At 42.5% G+C, this 20,498-nt stretch overlaps 1 protein-coding gene across 4 annotated transcripts; it reads right to left on the minus strand.

Moving 5' to 3' along the window:
* Positions 1-262: 262 nt before the first annotated feature.
* cep350 (centrosomal protein 350) lies at positions 263-20,080 on the minus strand. 4 transcript variants are annotated; one of them, XM_088395041.1, is made up of 39 exons: positions 19,724-20,080; positions 17,966-18,051; positions 17,841-17,884; positions 17,648-17,756; positions 17,409-17,559; positions 16,506-17,116; positions 16,295-16,408; positions 16,107-16,214; positions 15,713-15,829; positions 13,953-14,683; positions 13,749-13,870; positions 12,613-13,538; positions 12,411-12,543; positions 12,114-12,235; positions 11,881-12,014; positions 11,624-11,759; positions 11,337-11,500; positions 11,122-11,232; positions 10,936-11,010; positions 10,711-10,829; positions 10,535-10,606; positions 10,226-10,437; positions 9,943-10,139; positions 9,597-9,875; positions 9,357-9,506; positions 9,087-9,247; positions 7,724-7,846; positions 6,508-6,746; positions 6,245-6,438; positions 5,994-6,135; positions 5,357-5,517; positions 5,149-5,282; positions 5,027-5,085; positions 3,381-4,948; positions 2,724-3,254; positions 2,466-2,612; positions 2,262-2,384; positions 1,930-2,087; positions 263-929 (listed from the first exon to the last, which is right to left on the minus strand). In XM_088395041.1, the coding sequence occupies exons 2-38, from the start codon at positions 18,045-18,047 to the stop codon at positions 1,932-1,934; spliced, it is 8,757 nt and encodes a 2,918-aa protein (XP_088251167.1). In that variant the 5' UTR covers positions 18,048-18,051; positions 19,724-20,080; the 3' UTR covers positions 263-929; positions 1,930-1,931. The 4 variants fall into 4 exon arrangements, with proteins under 4 accessions (XP_088251167.1, XP_088251169.1, XP_088251168.1 ...); XM_088395043.1 differs by having other exon boundaries at positions 263-2,087; positions 11,122-11,231; positions 11,366-11,500; XM_088395042.1 differs by having other exon boundaries at positions 263-2,087; positions 6,517-6,746.
* Positions 20,081-20,498: the final 418 nt, after the last annotated feature.

Raw genomic sequence — 20,498 nt, forward strand, 5'->3', positions numbered from 1 at the left:
AGGCCATTGTTAGGTTAATATTTAGAAACATAACATTTAATTGTCAACACTGCCATGTCACAGATGGGCGTCAGTGTATGTGTTTGGACCACAAATAACTATATGAGCTGTGGGAATTTTACAGCCTGTACACTAAATACCACAATAATGAGGTAACCCCTGCACACACATTTTCATGTCTAACAATATCCAATCCACGTTTTGTTTTTTAATGAAATCATATCCAATCCAGTTTTTTTTAATCAAACAGTGCAACAGAGCGTTGCTTTACAAACAAAGCTTTATTTACAATTCCAAAGTCTACAAATATTATGTACATGCTTGCAAAGTAAACCGTTCATTCGCCAACAATCACTGAGAAGTCAGTAAAAGTGGGTCTGATGGACTTACTGGATATTTACACCCAATAAAAGTATTATACAAGCCAAGTGCACTTGGTGCACACTCACAGAACAATAATATAAATATTTATTGACATTTCCAAAAAATAAAAAGGGGGGGAAATTAGCAGGATAGGGTTAACTTAACTCTTACCAGGACCAGATATTACATGATCTTCTGCTTGAGAGAAGAAAAGTTTCCCCTCTACACCAAGATGATAGTAGATCTAAAAAAAGTTGTTCAGTCTACGACAAGAAGCACTGCATAGTTACAACAGAGAAGGTTATTTTCTCCAATATACAATCGATTTAAGAAGACAATCTGGGAGGGTTGTGGTTTGCATCACATTTTTGGTACATTATCTAAACAGCGACTATATAAAAAGAAAACATTGAAGGTATAAACAGGTTTAAGTTAAGGTCACTTCAGCTTAAAATGTCAGAAAGTAAAGAGCTCTCTTACCCATAATGAGCTAGAAAAAGACTACTGGATCACGAGTGGCTGGAGACGGTCATAGTCACCGCTCAACTGTGTTTACATACATCGGGCTGAGGCACAGAAACACAAGAAGGTTAAAAAAAACAAACTGACATATCGGGAGCGATAAGGCCAAAACTGAAGTCAACGAGGCTGTACTTGGTAAACCGGTTAAGAGTAGGAGAATTTCAAAAGGACCGTTTACAGCAGTTGGAAAATAGGACATTCGTGGAAAACACGCTGAGCCATCAAACAGTGTTGTTAAAACGTAAAGGAGGCACTTGAACTGAATGTTGACCGTCGTCACCTGTTCTCGGCAGCTCTTGGTTAAATGTTTCGCAGCACTGAGGATGAGGAGACGCTGCGCTAACCGATCGTTTGCTTTGCGAAAAGCAGGTGTCGTAGAAAGGAGGGGGGGGGGGGGAACCGCAAGGCTCAAATCCAGCATTTCAGTACCGTAGTACAGTACGTAATCTTTTTTTTGGTGTCCCACTTTCACACTGTATGTTAATATGTAGTGCACTTGAGAGCATCATACACCTGCTGTGGAGAAGTAAACAAAAGCAACTAAGAATCAATCGCCTAAAAAGGATATCAGTAGTATTTTACTTGCAGGCTGTATGGATAGTTACAATCAACACAAAGCATAAAAGTGGGACACTTTTATCATTACCGTGAGTCTTAAATACTAAAAATGTTCTTTTCTTTCTCTTAAATCTCTGACAGTCTATTGCCACACTCATAATTGTGCTTTTATAATTTTCTTTGAAAAAAAATTAAAATTCTCCTTTTTATATATCTTGACAGGATAATATACAATTGCAGACTATAATTTCTATTCAATTATTATTATTTTTTTAAGAATATAAATAAAATACTTTAGATCATTTCTGTGCTGTCCCGATTGAGAGCAGTCGACATCTTTCAGTTCAGTGACATTTCAGTTACTGAAATTAAAAGTATGTTAAAATGTTTTGAGTCCAACGTTTGGTTGCTATATATACACTTTTTTTTTTTGGTCTATCAGCAACCCTACGCTTTTCACCCATGTACATATTTAAAGAGGATTACATTCAACTGATGGCGGCCCTCTTGGTGATGAGACGGAGCGAGTTTGCCGTGTCCTTCAGCAACAAGTCGAAGATGCTGTCCGCCAGTTGCATCTTGACTGACAGCTCGTCTTCTTCGTAGCAGACCCACTGAGCCTCCTCCTCGTGGAGATCCTTTACCTGCACGCGGAATACACAGAGCAGAAGTTGGCCGGTGTTCAAGGAGGTGTTGGTGTGGACACGTATGACATATGAATGTTTGTAAGATATTCTCACTTGAGCGCAAAACTTTAAGAGCTGTACGCATGTGACGTAAAACTTCCGTGGTGCTGTAATGTAATTGTGTGTCCTTACCAGTAGTTGATCAACTCGGTCTCGTTTCTTTCGGCCAAATTTTAACATCTTCTGCCAGTCGGACTTTTTACTCTTGTTTTTGGCCAAACCGTAAAGTTTGAGAACTTCTTCTGTGACAAATTCCTAAACAACAGACATGATTAGATATTTGATTTTTGGGAGTTTTGAGTGTGTGATGGTGATTAGAAGACATTTAAATCGTACCTGCACTTTATTGATGTCTCCTGGTGTCTTGACTCTGTGGGAAAAGGCGGGCCTGATTCGTTGCGGCTTAACCCACTCAGGCTGGTTGGCGTTGGGGTCTTCAGCATAGATGTCCTGGAGGATCTCCCATGTCAGGTCATACACAGCCTTTTGGAATGCAGGTGTTTTGGTTATCTATTTGTTGTTTGATTGAACCTATTCTAAAGTGTTAGCTGCATCTGCCCATAAACCATTTAAAACTTTTACGCGTGTTCTCACCATTTTGTAGCTGCGGATGGCGATGGCCTCCGTGTCGTCGGTGATGTCCTTGACATTGAAAAACTCTTGGGAAGGTTTGGGGCGGGTTGTGTGTGATAGTGTAACGTTTCCTTCCTTTGTAAGGCCACAGCTCTCCCAGATCTCCTGAATGGCAGCATGGACCATCTTTTCGACCTCGCCGACTGAGTGGGGCACCACCATGACAGGTTGTTCTGGCACTTTAGGGGGTAGTGGAAGAGGGAGTGCGGGTCTTGGTGGTGTCTTTGCTGATTGGTCTCCATCTGGGTGCGATGCCAATCCTCTTAGGGTATCTTCAGCCGAAGAGGCAGACCTTCCCGCGCCGAGGTTTGTCTCTTTGTCCCTGTGCTTCTGTTGGAGTCTCTGCTGTTCCCTCCGTGAGCTGAGGCCAAAGTCCTCATCAAACCAATCCTGATCGTCGCCTAGCTCGTCCAGCAGATCACGGTTCAGTTCCAGCTCAGCAAGTCGCTTAACAAGCTCTTCTTGCCCACTAGCCCCCAAAATTGGGCTTTCCTGTTGGAAAAGAAAATTACTTTTAAACATTCATCTATTTTTTTTTCAGATGAATTAGATACAGGATTATCGGGATAACACTGGATTTTGGTTGGAAGGAAAAATTAATTGAAGAATTTGACTCACCGGTCGATTACAAAACTCTGGCGAGGACGGCTCGGAAGATAGTCCATCATGAGCTTCCAAGAATGAAATACGCCCTTGTTCCTCTGATTCCAAGACGATGTCTTCACTGATCTGATTGGAAGCTTCAATTTTTTGCTCTTTGGCCTTTTTAATCTGAACCAAATGCTGAACGGTGTCAATCACAAAGTTATTCAGTAGTTTGTCGGCTAAAGTGACTGAAGAAATTCTCTCCTTCTGCACATCCTTGTGATCACCAGCTTCCTGGGAAAGCTCAGAAACTATCAACTGGTTATCTGGGCTCACCTCTTCTTTCTCTGCTACTGCAGAAATCTCCTGACTGTTTGTTGATGTGGACTGGTCAAGAGACTCGTCCTTCTCGACTATATCAAATTCTGGACTACTTGGTGGCAAGTACTGGTCAAGCACATTTTCTTTCTGGAGTGTGTCCCTTATCTCCAGTTCATTCTGTGGCATGGACTGGTTGTGATTTTCGAGGTGAGTTTCGGCTTTTGGTTCTTCCTGGTCATTGAGGTTTAGTTCCGGGTTAACTATCAAGTTTACAATGACATCGTTTTGAGAGGTTTCTTCACTGTTTTCCAGAATTTCTATCTTTTCTGAAACATCCTCGTCGCTTTTATGTTCATCCTCACGCGGCTCTGACGCATCATTTGAGTGCAAGTTGTCGTGTCCTGCGGCGTCTGAGATGATCTCAACCTCAGCAGACAGATGGCTGATCTTTTCAGGAGGAGCAAAGATCCCATGACGTTCTTGGCACTCAAAGTATACGACTCCATTGTAGGTGCCACAATTGCTCCCCTCAGACTTGTCTAACTCCACACCGGCCCAAAAACCTCCAGCAAAGCTGGTTGAACCTTTGAATCGTAGTGTCCCAGGTTGGACGTTACCGACGAGAACACGGTCTCCGACGTTGAAACTTGGCATTTCATCGATAATCGGAGGGATCGGGATGTGAGATTGAGGGATGGGTGCTGGGGAGATGGAATGAATGCTCTGATTATCATTGTTAGAGTCTTCAGTTTTCTGAAGATCAAGTAGTCGTCCAGATTCGTGGCTTTCACCACTAGCAACTGAAGAGTGACTCAAGTCTTCAGCAATCTCCTCTTCAATCTCTTCATCTTGACTGCTATCCCTGATTTCAGAATGGCAAACAGAGTCCGGCTTGGAAATGTGCTGCTCTTTTCTAGGTGATGAAAGTGCTGATTCAAAGTCATCTTGGTAATCTGTCAGAGGAGAAGAAGCCTGGACATCCCTTATCGTTGCCTCCTTCGCCGAGGAAATGACATCCAAGTCTAGCCTACAGGATTGATCTGATGGGGACTTATCATTGGTGTGAGCGATGAGGTCCGCTGCAGCAGAATGCGATTCCAAAACAGTGTCATCCTTCTCAGACTCTATTATTTGGGACTTGGTAGAAGGTCTTAAAGTAGAGTCTGGTGAGTGAAACCTGTCGTGACTCGAGATCAGGAAATCAGGGCCGTCACGTACAGGGGAAGGAGACACCACTTCAACATTGAGCTCTTCAGGTGCCGAGGTAGATCTGCTAAGATCTAAATGAAGGAGAGACGCTTGGAGTCAAAATACTTCGTATGGCATCAAAAGACAATTACGAGCGGAGAAAAACGTACTTTGGTGGAGTGATGAATCGCTGGTTGGCCCCACAGTAGGTACTTCACTCGTTTCAGACCTGAAAATATTATGATTTTAGTTTCTCACAGGTGTCTAATAATCGATTATAATTCCGTAGTACCTTCTGATAGGAGACAAGGGGCCGGATTGATCTGCAGCTAAGGTGGGATCTTTCTTCTGAGACTTGCTATGAGGTGATGGCAGAGGTTCTTTGCTGAGCTCTGCCTTAGTTTTTCCAATGTAGTTGTCATAGGTCTGAAAATAAAAAAAGAGAAGACACAATAAGAAAAACACAAATGGCAAACCGGAAGAAAATGTCCAATGTTTACCTCCAGTTGTTTCAGCAGGCTGGCCTCTTGTGCCTTCAGGCGTTCCTTCTGCCTCATCTTCTGCTCCCTTTTGAGCTGACTCGCCATTGACTTGCGCTTCCTCAGCTCCTCTTTCAGGGCCTTGATACGGCTCTCTATGTCACTCTGCTCTGAAATGGGCTCTGAAAAAGCAAACGGAAGGGAAAAGAAATACATCACAGAATGTGTGAGCAAAATCAGACCTCTGTGATTAGCAACGTGTAATCCAACTTGGGCACACTCAAACTTAAACCCAATTATTTGGGGATTTAGTTTATGTTTTCTTTATGTCTAAAGTTCACTTTTAAGCGGCTTGTCAAATAACATGTGCAATAGAAACTCATTGAGGGTTTCTTTATAAATTGAGTTTGTTGATTTAACCACATCATTGTTTTTTTTCATTGTACCAAGTGAAGCACTTTGTGATCTCTTTTCCTGCTGCACAGTGGAAATTGCTTGCAGCATCACATTGCACTTGACAACACAGTGCAAGCTAGGCAGCTTCTTTATGTTCACCTTTTTTCCGTTTACCCTCTTCCTACTTCACAACAGTAAAGCTCTCATATTGGGCTCAGCTTGCAATTCTAACACAACTGAGTTGTGCTGTTATCAAACTCACCGGTCTGTGAAGCCATAGGTGTTTCCGTGCCCTTATTTGCGGCCTGCTTGGATATTTGGTGTGAAGAGTGAGGCTGCATCTTACTCGCACTCTTGATATCAGAAGGAGAGGCATGATTGTGGCTGCCTTTGATTGGAGAAGACTAAAAAGAGTATATGACAATTTATTATTTTAAGACGACAATATCAGTGAGCAGCAACTGTGAGTAACATTTTTATGGACCACCTTAGAGTAGCGACATTTGTGCAAACCTGTTTGCTGAGTGTGAGTGAAGCAGCAAAGTCCTCAATGTAATTTGTAGGGCTGCCCGGGTCCGAGGCAAGCGTCATTTCAGCCACTGATGCAGGTGGTGCTGAGGATGGACTTCTTGATTCCTGCAAGTGGCCTTCTGTGTGGATGCTGCACTCGGATGCTGCTGACGAATAATCATCCTCAGTCCCATACCCTGAAAATAAAGCCACATCAATGATATGAGTAAAAAGTTATTTATTTCATAATTAAAGACTTTGATCACCTTTCTCACCGATCGCTTTTGGTTCCGAGTTTCGATGGTGACTGGACTTGGGGATAATTTCAGAGATTGTCTTGCTCCGACTTTCCGATGTGACACCGCCAGCGCCCCAACTAGCCAGGGCCTCTTTTTCTATCCTCCGGACCTCTGCCTCCTCTTGATCGAGCCGCTTTTTCCACTGCAGCAGCTCTTCAGCGTGATGACGCCGCTGCATCAACTGCTGCTCCCGCTTAGTCAGGAATCTAATAGGTGGATGGTGGGAATAACGCAAAAGAACAATGCAGAGAAGAAGCGTGTGTGGAGGGGGAGGGAAAGAAAGGAGAAAAATTCAGATGTGATTAAAGACAGAAGAAAAATGCAAGGTAGTGTTGCCAAACCAGGAAAAACAGTAATGGTTCAAGTAGGAGAAAGATGTTTAGCATAGCAAAAAAATTCCAAGCAGGCAGATTCAAATCACCGTTTTCACCGCAAATTCACTTCAGACATGCGTTACGTTATCTACTTGTATTTCTCGGACTAATAAGTCATACAAGCGAGGAAGACCCGTTTACCAAAGGGGATTAGAGTCCAGCAAGAAAAAAAACCCAGATCAGACACTGAAAAATCATCAATGTACTGTTTTACAGAAAATGGCGTTGTGCTCATTAATTATATTAGCCCTATGCCAATTTTTGTTACCCAATAAAAAGGGACAATTAAGATGTATTGGGTTCATTAACGAAACATGTGACTTAATTATATTAAGTCCACGCATTCAAAATTGTGGCTTGGTTTTAAATTTTTGTATTAATAACCGCCATACTTAGTACGCGAAGAAACTGAATCTGCAGCTCTTGTAAACCTGTAAGCCGAGAAGGAACAGAGATGTTCGACACCCGTGAAAATATGCATAACCTTTGAACTTCTCAAATCAGCCACTGCCCAAAATTAAAATGACTATTTTGTGTCCTGGTAAACATTTTAAATCTTGTGTGAAGCTGTCAACACATTATTTCAACACATCTTTCCATGGATATCTAAAACGTCCCTCACTGCAAATGCCATCCTGCAAAGGGGGGAAAAAAACTTGAAACCTCAGAAATCCATCACACTCCCAGAGTCAAAGTGTTGATCACAAGCATTTCCATTGGGAGGGGGAGTGGAGAGAATGTGAGTTGAGGGAGGGGGGCCAAGGCAAGGTGCAAGTGCGGCGGAAGATGTAGGGAGAACTGCACAGTACCTGTCCAACTGGTTGTAGATAAAGAGCTGGAATTTAGGGTGAAGGTTGGGAAGACAAACAATAAGGGAGGCCCAGTGCTGGGCCGTGAACACAGAGAAGAAGCAGTGGACGGGAGAACAGTGTCTACAACACACAAACGTGCAACAAAACAAATCAAAACACACAGACGTGAAATGTCGAAGAGACAGAATGTGACGGGAAATGACAACAAAGAAAAACAGATAAACAAAGGGACGGAAACAAGTAAAGAGAGAGAGGGAGAGAAAAGAACGACATGAGCGTATGTTTTGGGTGTCTCTTTGGAACAGTCAGCTGGCTGCTGGAATTTAGTTAATATTCAAACATGGAGGCATGCAATAATCAGAAATGTGTATTGTTCACAAAAGGGGGCCGCCATGCCAGTTTCAGGAGGGTGTGTATTTGAAACCGGGATACGTGACTGTTAGTGTGTTATTGTTTGCACAATTGCGAGAAAGACAATGAGCAAACGCGGGGCTAGCAGTCATAAATAGATAATAAATAATTCTGAAAAAATTGTTGGCAACAAAAAAGCTCCCTGATAAAAGCCTGATCAATATCACTAATGTTTATCTGTTAATTTCCAAACATATAGTAAATATTAATGACCATTCAGGTAAGTAAATGTTGTAATTGCAAAGCTAATATCACTTTGCCAAAAGAGCCATCATGATACAAGTGTGATGTGAAGAGAAATATTAACCAAACTGTTTTTAACAACTCTGTTGTGAAAGGCTCTGCAATCACATGACCTAAGCTGGTAGGCAAAGACAAAAAGCCTTATTAATTCCAATCACATGCAGCTACTGGTCAACAAAAACAAGTAGGAACAGAAAGAGACGAAGAGATCCAGCGATATTGCTTTTCAGACCACGTACAAATATTTATGTTTGAGTACTCGATACCAACTACAGATATTTAATAATGCCATTAAGTATTGTATTTGTGATGGAAATTGGCGCCTACTTTTTTCTTTTTAAAAAAGCAAATATTTTTCAAAATCACAAACCTTTCTTAAAAATGCCATTTTTACCCATACTGACATTTGTATTAGTGTATCCCAAAATAAAATAATTTAAAATCAGAAAATCTATTCTATAATACAGTATTATGTGATTAAATTGGGAGGTGCATTACTATGAAAGCCAGCCAAGTCTAAAAGGGGAGCATGGAGCATGCACAGCAAGAAAATTACTATGCAATTGAATAATTGTTAGTCTGACTTTGTTTTGTTAGTAAGCAGATTTGAGCTCTCCAAACTCAGCACTGATAATTAACAACAAGGGCAAGGGAGGTTCCCAAAAGCTAATTCAGTAAAACTGTATCGATGAAGAAGAGCATTTACTTTTCATCCATGCGAGAACGCATCTTCTTGAGCTTCTGCATGATGCTGCTGGTCTCACTTGCAGACATTGACGGAGATGGCGATGGTGTACGACTGTCATCGGTAGGTCTCATGCTAGAAGGTGCTGCTTCTGAAACCGGGGTTTCTGACATTGGAGACTCCTGCGGAAGAGACAGATTTTTTTTTTTTTCAATTTCTTATCCAAGGTTAAAAATTCGGTTAACTTTTTTCTTGATCCGTGTGTGGGTGATTTACTGTTGTACTACTTACAGGCAACGCTTCTGCCCCAGCAGATTTAAGACGCTCTTTTAGTCTCAGTGTTGAGGTCCTCATTCGCTCAATCTCCTCTTGCTGCTTCAGCAACAGCTGTTTTTCTTTTCTTGCTACTTTATTTGCTTCTTGAAGACGCTTGATCTCAGCCTGAGGTTACAAGATATTCAAAACAACATAAGCTTTAAAGTGTGTGTGCTGCCAGATTAGGATACATGTGTAGTATTAACTATCAAGTACCTGCTCCTCCTGAAGTCTTAACAAAAGGCCCTTCTGCTTCTTCCTGAGAGGCGGCAATTTGTCATCTTCACCTTTGTTCCTAAAGTGCTTTTTCTGGTGCTCCAGCCACGCCAGCTCAGTTCTGATTTTTTCCTTGACGGCTTTCTGACGTAGCCGCAGCAGAGCATTCTGATGCTGCAATCGCAGGTCCTCGTCTTTCATGTGCTGACGCACCATGTCCATGGTGAACCGGGAGAAGCTGTCTTTTCCTCCAGAAAAGGATATATTCGGATTCTCGTGCTAAGGGAGAAAAAGCCAGATAATTTATGTGGCCACACAAAACTGTGTGCCAGAACAAGCCTCTTACCTTTGAAACATGATGTGAGCCTGAGACTAAGGTTCTGCTTTCATCTATAGCTTCATCCTCTGAATCCTCGTGGTGGTGGTGGTGTGGCCTGTTCTCCAAAGAGCTACGACGGTGCACCTTGGACGGCAGCAGAGAGCTGAAGGAGCGCTCTTCCACCTCATCCTCCGTTCTCGATGAGTCAAACTTGAAAGAGTACTCTGCAAGAATGGGGATCCCGTTATAATTGGTGGTGGACTACAAGACAGTGTTGTGAGTTTTAAATGTGCTTTTTTTTTTGTGGTACCCTTGTCATCAGCTACAGAGGGGATGCTTTGACTGCAAAGGGAATCGTCCGCAGTGGGACATTCCTCCTCGATTGAATTGCTGCCCGCTTCCCTGTCTGCCCGCTTGTCATCATCTTTCTTCCATTCCAATTCGGTTTCTTCTTTGTTCATCTCCTGTATATGTTCTGAAGGTGTGTGTGAGGGGCTGTTGGGACCGCTTTTGTCTGCAGCACTGGAAAAAAAAAAGAGGGGGGGGGCATGTTATACATAGTTCCTCAAGTCCACTGATTCAATGAGACTGGTGTCATGTAAAAAAGTAGAACCAGTACATGGGGTTGGGTCTTTGTACAGGTCGTGAGTCAGTATGACTGAGGCTTCGACTTGATTCTTCTCTCTGGAAGCTGGAAGTAGAATTAAATCCAACATAATGTTAGGGTTTGCTTCTGTAAAGTAACAATGTAGTTAATATATTAGTGAGCTAGGACTTTTTTAAGAAAGGTCTTACCTGTCGGAATCTGATTTGCTCTGTTTTTTCTGATGGTGCTTGGTCAGAACTGAAGGCTCAGGAGCAAAAGCAGACACAGCCAGAGCTCCTTCGATTTGAGTCCGTGCCAGATCTGTCAGCTGGAAGACAAAATTTCACTTAGCGCTGACATTTTGGGCGTTTTTGTCTACATTGGGAAACACGCTTTTCTCGTGATAACCGAACAAGCAATCGACCGTTTCGCACCTCTTTGATGTGACGTGCTGCTTCAGCTGTCTCTTTTTGAGTTAACACCAGTTTTTCCAGCAATTCCTCATGAGCCTGGCCAAAAACATACAGGCACTTGAAACATGAATCTCTTCATAACTGGAAAAAAAATTTGCTGGGGAGAAAATAACACATCAGCTGTGGAGTGTTTTTGTGAATTTGTACCCGGGCCGTCCTCTCCCGGTCTTCTTCCCGCTGCAGCTGGGCCTCCAAAGCCTTTCTTTCAGCCTGGATCTTCTGCTCATAAAGGTCATTCTCATATTTCTGCTGCTTGGCCTGTGACGATCAAATGTACAACAAAAATAAAAGTACAAAAGAAAATGTTAACATCATTGCTGTGTGCTTATTTTATAAAATAAAAAGCCAAGGCCTTGCTCCACCTTGAGGATTTGAGCCATTGAAGCACTTTCCTGCTGGGCTATGGACACACCCATCATCCTCTCCAGATCCCCGAGATGTCTCAAGGACTCATCTATGGACTCCTGGTACTGAAGCTCTGCCGTCACATGTTGATGCAGGGCGGCAGGAGAATAGTGAAGATTACCTGGGAGAAGGATTAGAAAAAAAAAAACTAATAAATGACTAATTTACTATTAATAAAAAGTCCTGCCAAAAGGTTTTCCTATATTTCATCTTTTGTAAATGTTTGCAAGATGTGATTATTTACCCGTGGGCCTGCTGTTACTGGGCCCGACACCATTTCTAGGGGGTTGAGAGAGAAAATCTGCGGCTGGAGAAGCGTCCAGAAAGCCAGAAGGAGAGGTCATTCGTTGTCTTGACGGTGGAGACGTTTGCTGCTCGGCCTGCAATGATTAGGGAACCCAAAGGTAATCAATGTGCACATCCAAAATGATCTGAAGTAAAGAATATGGCACACAATGCAAATAGTAATAAATTCATAATTAAAGCAAACTCTGTACTAACCTGCGGATCAATAGGCAGACCCATCAGTCTTTCTACATCCCCGAGCTGTCTTAGTGATTGTTCTATGGACTCCTGGTACTTGAGCTCTGCTGCCATATACTGCTGCAGGGCACTAGGTGAATAATGGAGTTTACCTGAAAAGAAAGGTAGAGGACGAGACAGTTCATGTAAATAAACAATGTCAAATAAAAACACGATTATAAAAAACTTTAGCCTGTGGCTGAGATCTGTACCATTTTTCCGAATATCATTCTTGAGAGAGGCTGTGGCTTGAGTCAAACCCAAATCGGGAAAGGCCAAAGGAGAAGCCAGTCTTCCTCGGGATGGTGGAGACTTTTTACCGTCCATTGCCATACTAAAAAATACAACGCACAAATCAGTGACTTCTCTGCTGCACTCACTTAACCAATAAAAGGCCAAAAAGAAATCCGAAATCTCATGAAACTGAACAATATTCAGTATCGTCAAGAGTTTCTAATTGCAGCATAAATGCCACTCGCTGGTCAAATTTAAAAGATTTATTCAATCACCTGTGTGGACTGGAACTGTTCTTTGACTGTTGGCTACTATGAAACGACACAAAGTCATCTTCATAGGCCGCTGCGTCTCTGTGGGAATCTCCGGATTGAAAAGAGTCAACAACTGGAGAATTCCTGTCACTCACTGTGAGAGAAAGACGAGAGAAATGTTTGTCTACATTCAAAGTATTATTCTCATTCTGAGTCAACTCACCTTTTACATTGAGGTTCTTTAAGTAAATGTTGATTACACTGTAAGGGTCTCCCTTGTTCAACTCCTCCCAGGGCATTTTGGGACTTTTCTGAGGCATTAATGGTGACGTGAGGGCCAAGCATTTGGCAGCCTCCTTCTGAAAGTCAGTGAGGCGCTGTACTTCTATTCTTTGAACAGTTGTTTCATTGTAGCCACCTGTCAATTTGGGAACATGATTGTTGGGAGGTTGTGGAGGGCTCATTTCATCCTTACTGAAGCTCCCCTCACTCAGTATGGTACCCTCACTGATCGAACCGCCACTTGAGTCATGTAGCTTCTCCTTGTTGTCCTCAGCTGCTCGAGAGGGTCTAAAAGGAGGCGCGTCATCTGTTCTCTCTAAGCCATTGACTGGGTTCCTTTCTAGTCCATCAGCAGGAATTTCTTGTGGTTGTCCTTTGAAGGCGTGCAAATTCCCAGCTCCCGGAAGAGAGGCACTATGGCATGGACTAAGACCTGCGCTTGTTATAAGTCTTTGAATTCTCAATGTCAAATCATCACTTTTGAATGTGCCAGGTCCGGGCGCCATGGCTCTTTCATCGAGATCAGCCCGAGTGGACATTGGAGCCAAAATATCAGCGTCTAATGAAGTTGCTTCCCCAAAGTTGATTCCAACCCGGGCAATCTGCCGGGCTTCGCTCTCTATGCGATTAGAGAGCGAGATGGCTGTGGCCTTGAGGGCGTCGAAGCGGGACTTTCTTGACTGAGACCAGGTGGCGGGTTCTGCGATGGTGGGCTTGACGTCACCAGCTACCATTGAGTTCTCTGGCCTCACAGGTTGAGAAAGGTGAGGGTCGTAATTTGCATACCCAAGAGCACCTGTGCTGGAGACGGATATGGACTGAACAGATGGATTAAGTCGAGATGGAACTCCACCATCCAAATCACCCCTAAAAAAAGAAAAATAGATGTAAGCTGTCGAATTTATTGTGTGCCAAGTGCACTAAAATACAACAAGTAAAAAAATAAAATTTTAAAGTGAATGTCTATATTAGACGTGTTGAATTAATCCTTTTTTAAAAGGCTAAAATCTGCTATTTAATTTGCTATTTGAAAAATCATTAATGTAATGAGAGCGAGTCATCTTGCATACGTCTTACCTTGTTAATTGAGGAGATAGCTGATCGTTGGTCAAAGACCTGTCACTGCTCGAGGGGCTCTGCGGTACTTCCAACCTCTTATTTTCTTTATCAGACTCGCCAGAGGGTTGGTAAAGTGGTCTCTGTGGTGCAAAGTTGAAACAGGAGTAAGGAAATTGCGTCATGATATTTTCTGCAATGCAACAAAAGAGTTGTAATAAATACCAGTTGATGTGACACAGCAGAAGACTGCATCTGCATGACCTCGCCAAGCTGACTCTCATCCATCCAGTTGTAGGTCTCGTCCCTAAATCGTTTCTGCCAAGGCGTTGTTGAAGTTGCCTCGGTGGGAATGACTGCAGTTTTCGCCATTTCCTTTTGCCTCCTGTAGAGCTCCTGAAGCCGCTGGTTTCTCCTCTCCGACTCTTCTTGTAAAGATTTCTTTTCTTCTGCCTGTCGTCTTTTTCGGTCCTCTTTTTGCTTAACGATGTACTGACGGATTTTGTCTGAATCGTAGTGGCGCTTCTTCAACTGAGTTTCAGCCTCATTTGCGGACCCTTGCCGATGTGGGGAAGGGTTGGCACTACGGCTGCCTTTTGAGGGGACATGTGTTGGCACAGTGCTTCCCCAGAAGGAGAGCGGAGTCCTTGTTTGAGACAATGACCTTGCTTTCCCACGCTGACCACCTTTACCTCGTCCGGACAATGGCCGAGATCGAGCCTCCTCTTCCTCGGCTGTTTTGCACTCAAGTCGTGGGTCATCAAATATAGCGCGGATATCAGCTGACAAGAGGTCTTTGCCTAAAGGCACCGGACAAGCGGCTGAGGGGCTCGACGTGGATCTGGAGTAGCTTTTGGACTGAGCGTGCAATTCACTGTGACTTCTGTCTGTGCTTCTTGAGTGACGGAGGTGGTTTGCTTCAGAGCTTTTGTCAACGTAGGACCGCCGGTGGGAAGCTGTAAACATTTAAATGATGAATACATGAAACGCATGTATAAAAAAAAAATCCTTTTCATGATTTACGTGTCATATTTCTTTCCAAGGAGAAAACACTTTACTATCTTCCTGTTCTTGGCCTGGCATGTAAATACATCACATGGAAGTAACGGGGGCTTGCCAAGACAACGTTAATCGCTTAAATGGAAAACCACAGAGTAGATTTTAAAGAATCTAATCCAGACAGTTGCGAACCGCGCTGTGTTGAGCCGAACTTAACCGAAAGCCAATCCTACTCCGCTCTCAGGGTCCTTAGCTCATCATCAAATCGAGGCACGAATCATTGTTCACTCAGCCAAAACAGCCAGTCGACCTCAATTCCTTCCGGTCAATGGCAGTCGGTAGAGTGAAAGTTAATAAGGCAACGGTGGGGGAGCTGACAATATAAAGTCAGTTATCGACTAAAAAAACTTTTATGTATTAAACCTGCGCTCCCTCGGTGTGTAAGTATGTCATGCATGTAGACCTTCTACCATCATAAAAGACTAGAAGTATTCAATGATTTAAATATTTAACAACTTTACTTCCATGGATTGATTTTTTTTTGGACAGATAACCTCCAACCTCTTACGAGGAAGCCTATCCCGAGTATAAGTGTTGTACCATTGGAACGTAGAATGGAGTGTAGTGAGGACAAAAAAAACAATAAAATAAGAACTCTCTTCTCGGCAGTGAAGCTTCGTCGGACACTTTGCGGACGTAAATAACAAAGGCATATTTATGACATCAGAGTGGCACATTCCGAGTGGCCGCTCAAAGCACTCCACCATTTATCACCTTTTTTATCTCAGCATTCTTTTTAGCGCTTGACACTGCATAATAATAGTCTGCCAAGAGGTGCAAGGAGATCCTTTGAGAAACAGCAAAGATGGCAAGATTACAGTTGGGCTGAGTCAGCTGTCTATACTGCCTGATGGCTTGATGTGTGTTGAGAAAAAATAAAAACAGATGCCTTGTGGCATAATGAATGGACCGAAGCGCTCGTTGACCTGTTTGTTGCCGTTTGTCATCGAGATGGTGCCTCTTCTCCCTGCTTTGCTTAGGAGCTGCACCGAGTACCTGGTTTACCAGCTTCAAGCCCTCCCGCCAGGAAGCAGGGGTAATCACTGCGAGAAACAGACCAGGTTAATATTCTATTCGCTAGTGGAGTACAGATAGGCGCTGAAAAAGCTCATTTAAAAGCACACAGACATTTTCAAGCACTTCCTGGTAATCCAAATACACATGGACAAACAAGTTTCTGTTTGATCGGATGGGAAGAATCACATGAATTAGCTGCAGCTATTTATGCCTCATGGAAAACAAGCCAAGTTTGGGTTGAGTACAAAAACAACCGGGTCTGATAAGTTTTGATCAGAGTGCAAAAGCTATCCTCATTCCTACCAGTTTTTGCATTTTGGCCAGAGGCAGCTTTGTGGATTTTCCTGGTTGGTTTAGCTTCTTGCTGTACGTGACGATACCTATCTCGTTGCGGCCTGGGTGCTGTTCTTTCTGCAACGATAATACAACAAACATGTAAGCCTCCACTTCATGAGTATCTCACTCCTCATGTCAAGCGTTTGTTGTCTTACCGGCAGACTGCTTTATGGGGTCTTTTAGTGCGCCCTTGTTTAAACGAAGAAGATCCTCCTCTTTTAACGAATTCCCATGAGTAGTACGTGTCCTTGCCTCCGTTTTGCTGAAGCCTGAAAAGGAAGGAAACAACTTATGGATCTGCATTTGCAGAAAATTGTCCTCCTATAATAATAAGAACGGCAATAAAGTCCCAGAGGTCAATGATACCTTTGTAAGTAGGCGCTTGAGGTGCAGCTGCTACCTTCCTTATTTTTGCTGCAGTGCCTTTGTTATTGTTGGCCATTATGGGCTGCTCAAGACGGTTCAACACTTTTTCCTTCTCCGCAGCCTCCTCCTGATGTTTGACCTGCCTTCGGATGCGCTCTTTGAGCTTTTCAAGCTTATCGTCCGGTTGGTGTCGCCTTAGGTTTTCCAAACGCTGGCTATCCGAGGCAGGACTGGTGGAGGGAGAGTTTTCCCATCTACATAGCAAGTCAGAGGCAGGAGGTAGAAACGGACTGGACTGAAGATCCATGTTCTGGGTGATTTGTGCCTCGGGACTGCTCGTCTCCCTGGCCAGGACTGAACTTATTGCATGTGACGGGTCGGCAGAGGTCTGCGGGGTGTCTGCGGTGGGCGGGTCGTCCAAGTAACAGACCTCTATACTGTTTTCCGAATGTGCAATGTCCTCGTCCCCATCTATCCGCTTGTCCCAAAAGTCTTTCTGGTAGACGGGCTTACTAAATTGAGCGTCTGATGATGGGGAGAGAGGTCCTGACATTGACTGCAGCCTGTAAGCCTCCAGCTGAGATGAGGGTTGTGATGGAGGGGTGGTCTCCCTGGAGACAAACCAGATTACATTGGATCAGCAGAGGATCAAGATTTAGTCTTAATTCACACATATGGAGGTTGAGCTCCCGTTATGCAAATGTGTCCTCATTAATTTACATTACAGTAGATGTCCCCCCCCCCCCAAAAAAATACACTGAGCACATTTCATGTGTTATTGCTATGAGAGATCAAATTTGGTTGTGATATACTTAATCAGAACCATTTAAATATATTAGCAATATGGACATTTGAGAGGACAAACAGAGGCAGCAAATATTTGTAAAAATTGTCAATCCCAACCTGTAGGAAGCCAGCTGTTCCCTGAGCGCCATACTGTTGTCCTGGCCGACATTGCTGTCTTGGGTGGCGTTTCTTAGCGGGCTGCGTGAGCGTCTCTTTTTGGAACTTGAGCGCCGATGCTCTTTGGACTTTAAGGACCCCCTTGTCTCATCTGTGGTGAAGAGAACATCATCAAATAAAAGAGATCATTATTCTTGATTTGTCCTAACACGATTCAGCAACATGTTGGAATAACCAACCTCTGCTGCGGACTGATACAGATAGTTTCTTTTTGGGTGGGTCCATGACAGAGAGGAGGAGCGCTGTCGTTCCAGGAACGGCCTCCACATGGTTTTCTATTCGTCGCAGCTACACAATAAAATAAAAAATAAATCAAGTAAGTGATCATCATGTGACCAAATAAGAGGCTGTTTAGTTCAGTTTTATACTTACAGCAGCTTTGGACTGAGGCAAACTGCTCCATGCAGTTGTTAGATCTGTTCAAGGGAGAAGATAATTAGAACAATGTGATGTGGCACATCAACTGCTTAAAAATGAAAGTGTGTTTCATTACAGACCTGTATCAATGTTGTTATCTGTGTGCTGAGGATCCGTGACACCAATGGGCAGAGCCCTCTTACTACTCCTCATCTCACCCATTCACCTGCAGACAAGTAATGAGATTACCCGAGGATGAGATGTACAACAGAAAAAGAAGAGAAAAAATGGTTTGGTCAGGCGTGACTAGACTACATAATGAGGGTCCACTTTAAACTGATCATAATCACACTCTTGTGATTTCTATAAACAATGAGCTTCCTCAGACCAATAGGCCAAGTAGAAATCAAAATACCACAGAGGAGGAGAACAGTCAGCACTTTCCAACAAGGAAATGAGTCAGCTGGAGCCAAAGAGAGATAAAATATAAAGAATACAATCAAGTACTTCAAATGAGCTGGTTCCTTGTGACGATTATACCCTCGGTTAGTTTCTACAGCGCAATGTTATGTCAACTTGTCATTTAAAACTGGTTTTACAACAATATGTTTTCCCTCTGCTTGTTTCCATGAGGGCGGGTGAAACTGCAGATTATCAAATGTCATGTGTGTGACGTTTGCCTGCACTTGTAATACAAGAGTGCAGCAGCCACATCGAGTCCAAGCTGGGCATTCACTTTAAAAACACAAATACCTTTTGAGGGCCCTCACACCAGCTCATTTTGTAGAAGAAAGCTTGCCTAGTTAGTTCCTTTTTTTTTTACGGGACTTTCAAGGAGAAAAGTCATGCAGTTTGGTCATATGAATCACACGATATTGCCCTGAGCTGAACACTCTTCTGACAGAGCGTACAAGGAGCAACCAGGGGTAATTAAATTTTCAGCTTAGTCATGTATGTAGCATGAGCACAAAGTTTCATAAATGACTAAGAAAGAAAATGTGCTTATTAAAGTTTGCAGATCAAATTAAAAATGAACAAAATTAGGGCCCGACGGATGCTGATTTTGCAGAGAAAAAAATACAGATTACAAATTAATTCGTCGATTAATTAAAAATGTAATGAGCAATAATAAACCCTGCCAACAAATTTTAATTGCTAAATAGCAGCCTTTGTGATTTTCAAATTGTATTCTTCTACTGTGCGATGTGGATTTGAATCCGATTTAAACATCATCCTTAGTTGTGGTGACACCCAATGCAAAATATACAAAAAGTGTTCACATTTCAGCATTTCTTGGATTTTTGAGTGGCAGTGCCTTGCTTGTATGACTCAACAGATCACTGCTCATATAAACAAGACAGTCGAAACTCAAACTGTGTCCGCATAAGCATTACATGGTGGGGGCAAACTAATATTTAGAATTGGTAGATGAAGGCACAAGCACACTTCTTTATACCGACTGAGGTGGTCACAGTGGTCGTGAACAAAAGTTGCTTAGCTACAAACATAGGGCAACGGAATGGAATGATCCCCTGTGAGGCTTATGTTTCGCTTTTAAGGAGACGCTTCACGTTGATGGAGTCTTTTTAAAGCCTTTAAATTGTACACGATACTTTTCACAAAGGGGTTCGAACATGTCGATAACCTGATTAGGGCGTGAACGAAAAGTCGAATGTAATCAATGTCATGGTTTAAGGTTAATCGATGAGCATTTAATTCCCAAAGCATTTTTTTTACGGGAATATTACGAAATAGTTTTTACCCTTAACTGTTATGACTCATATGAACGTCGGCCCAGGAAATTACCCGAGAAGCAAAGTCGAGAGTTCACATTCGAGTTAGCCGTCAAGAAGTCGTGAATGAACTCTCACAACAATGTTAAAAGACACAATGCTTACCGTTTAATATAATGGTCCAAATCATTTAGACGTCCATTGTTACGCTGGTGACTCCGAGAAGGGAAAAAGTCCTTACATCATCAAAAATGTTTAGATCGCTTCATTAGTCTATTTGCTAATGTTAGCTCCAAGCAGCTAGGGACTACCACTGTGTTAAGCTAGCAACTTTTTCAGCGACGCGAAGCCATTGTTGCCGTCCAAGACTCTTCCCGGGGAAGGAAAATGAATTTTGTGTTGATAGTTAGTGTTCCGGAAATAGAAAGTAAGTACCCGCTTCTTAGTTTAGCTTTGCCGGGTTGTAGACATGGACCAGACGGAACCACAGAAAACGAAATATCCAAGATGGGGAGCTTTGTGACGGACAAATCACCCGAAATATCGCGAGACTTTGGACACGTAAGAAATATGGGAGAAAAAAAATCCGATTTATATTTTGTGCATAATTACAATAATTCGCAACAAATTACAAGTGAATTTCGCTTAACTATGTGTGCCGGTATTTTTTTAAATTGAACTTTACTTTGTATAGCACAATCCATCTATTAGTATTTGTTGTATTCAGGACTTAACCAAATATAAAAACGTTTTGGACATAGACTTAACTGAGTTGTTTTATAATAATAATAATAATAATAATAATAATAATAATAATAATAATAATAATAATAATAATAATAATAATAATAATAATAACAATCATCATCGTAATAATCATAATACTATTATTATTATTGATTGTTTATATAATATCAAGAATAATACAGAGCTTGAGTTG

Source organism: Syngnathus floridae, chromosome 13 (assembly GCF_059516105.1).
Source record: "Syngnathus floridae isolate MCC-2025c chromosome 13, RoL_Sflo_1.0, whole genome shotgun sequence".
Lineage (NCBI taxonomy): Eukaryota > Metazoa > Chordata > Actinopteri > Syngnathiformes > Syngnathidae > Syngnathus > Syngnathus floridae.

What these genes read in the sequence shown, in the direction of transcription:
- cep350 (XM_088395041.1), bottom strand. Translation starts at nt 18,047, where the DNA reads ATGGGTGAGATGAGGAGTAGTAAGAGGGCTCTGCCCATTGGTGTCACG. An exon ending in CTCTGTAGCTGATGACAAGG is followed by an intron (nt 10,140 to 10,225) that starts GTACCACAAAAA and finishes CCATTCTTGCAG; the next exon opens with AGTACTCTTTCAAGTTTGAC. An exon ending in ACCGAGTTGATCAACTACTG is followed by an intron (nt 2,088 to 2,261) that starts GTAAGGACACAC and finishes TTCCGCGTGCAG; the next exon opens with GTAAAGGATCTCCACGAGGA.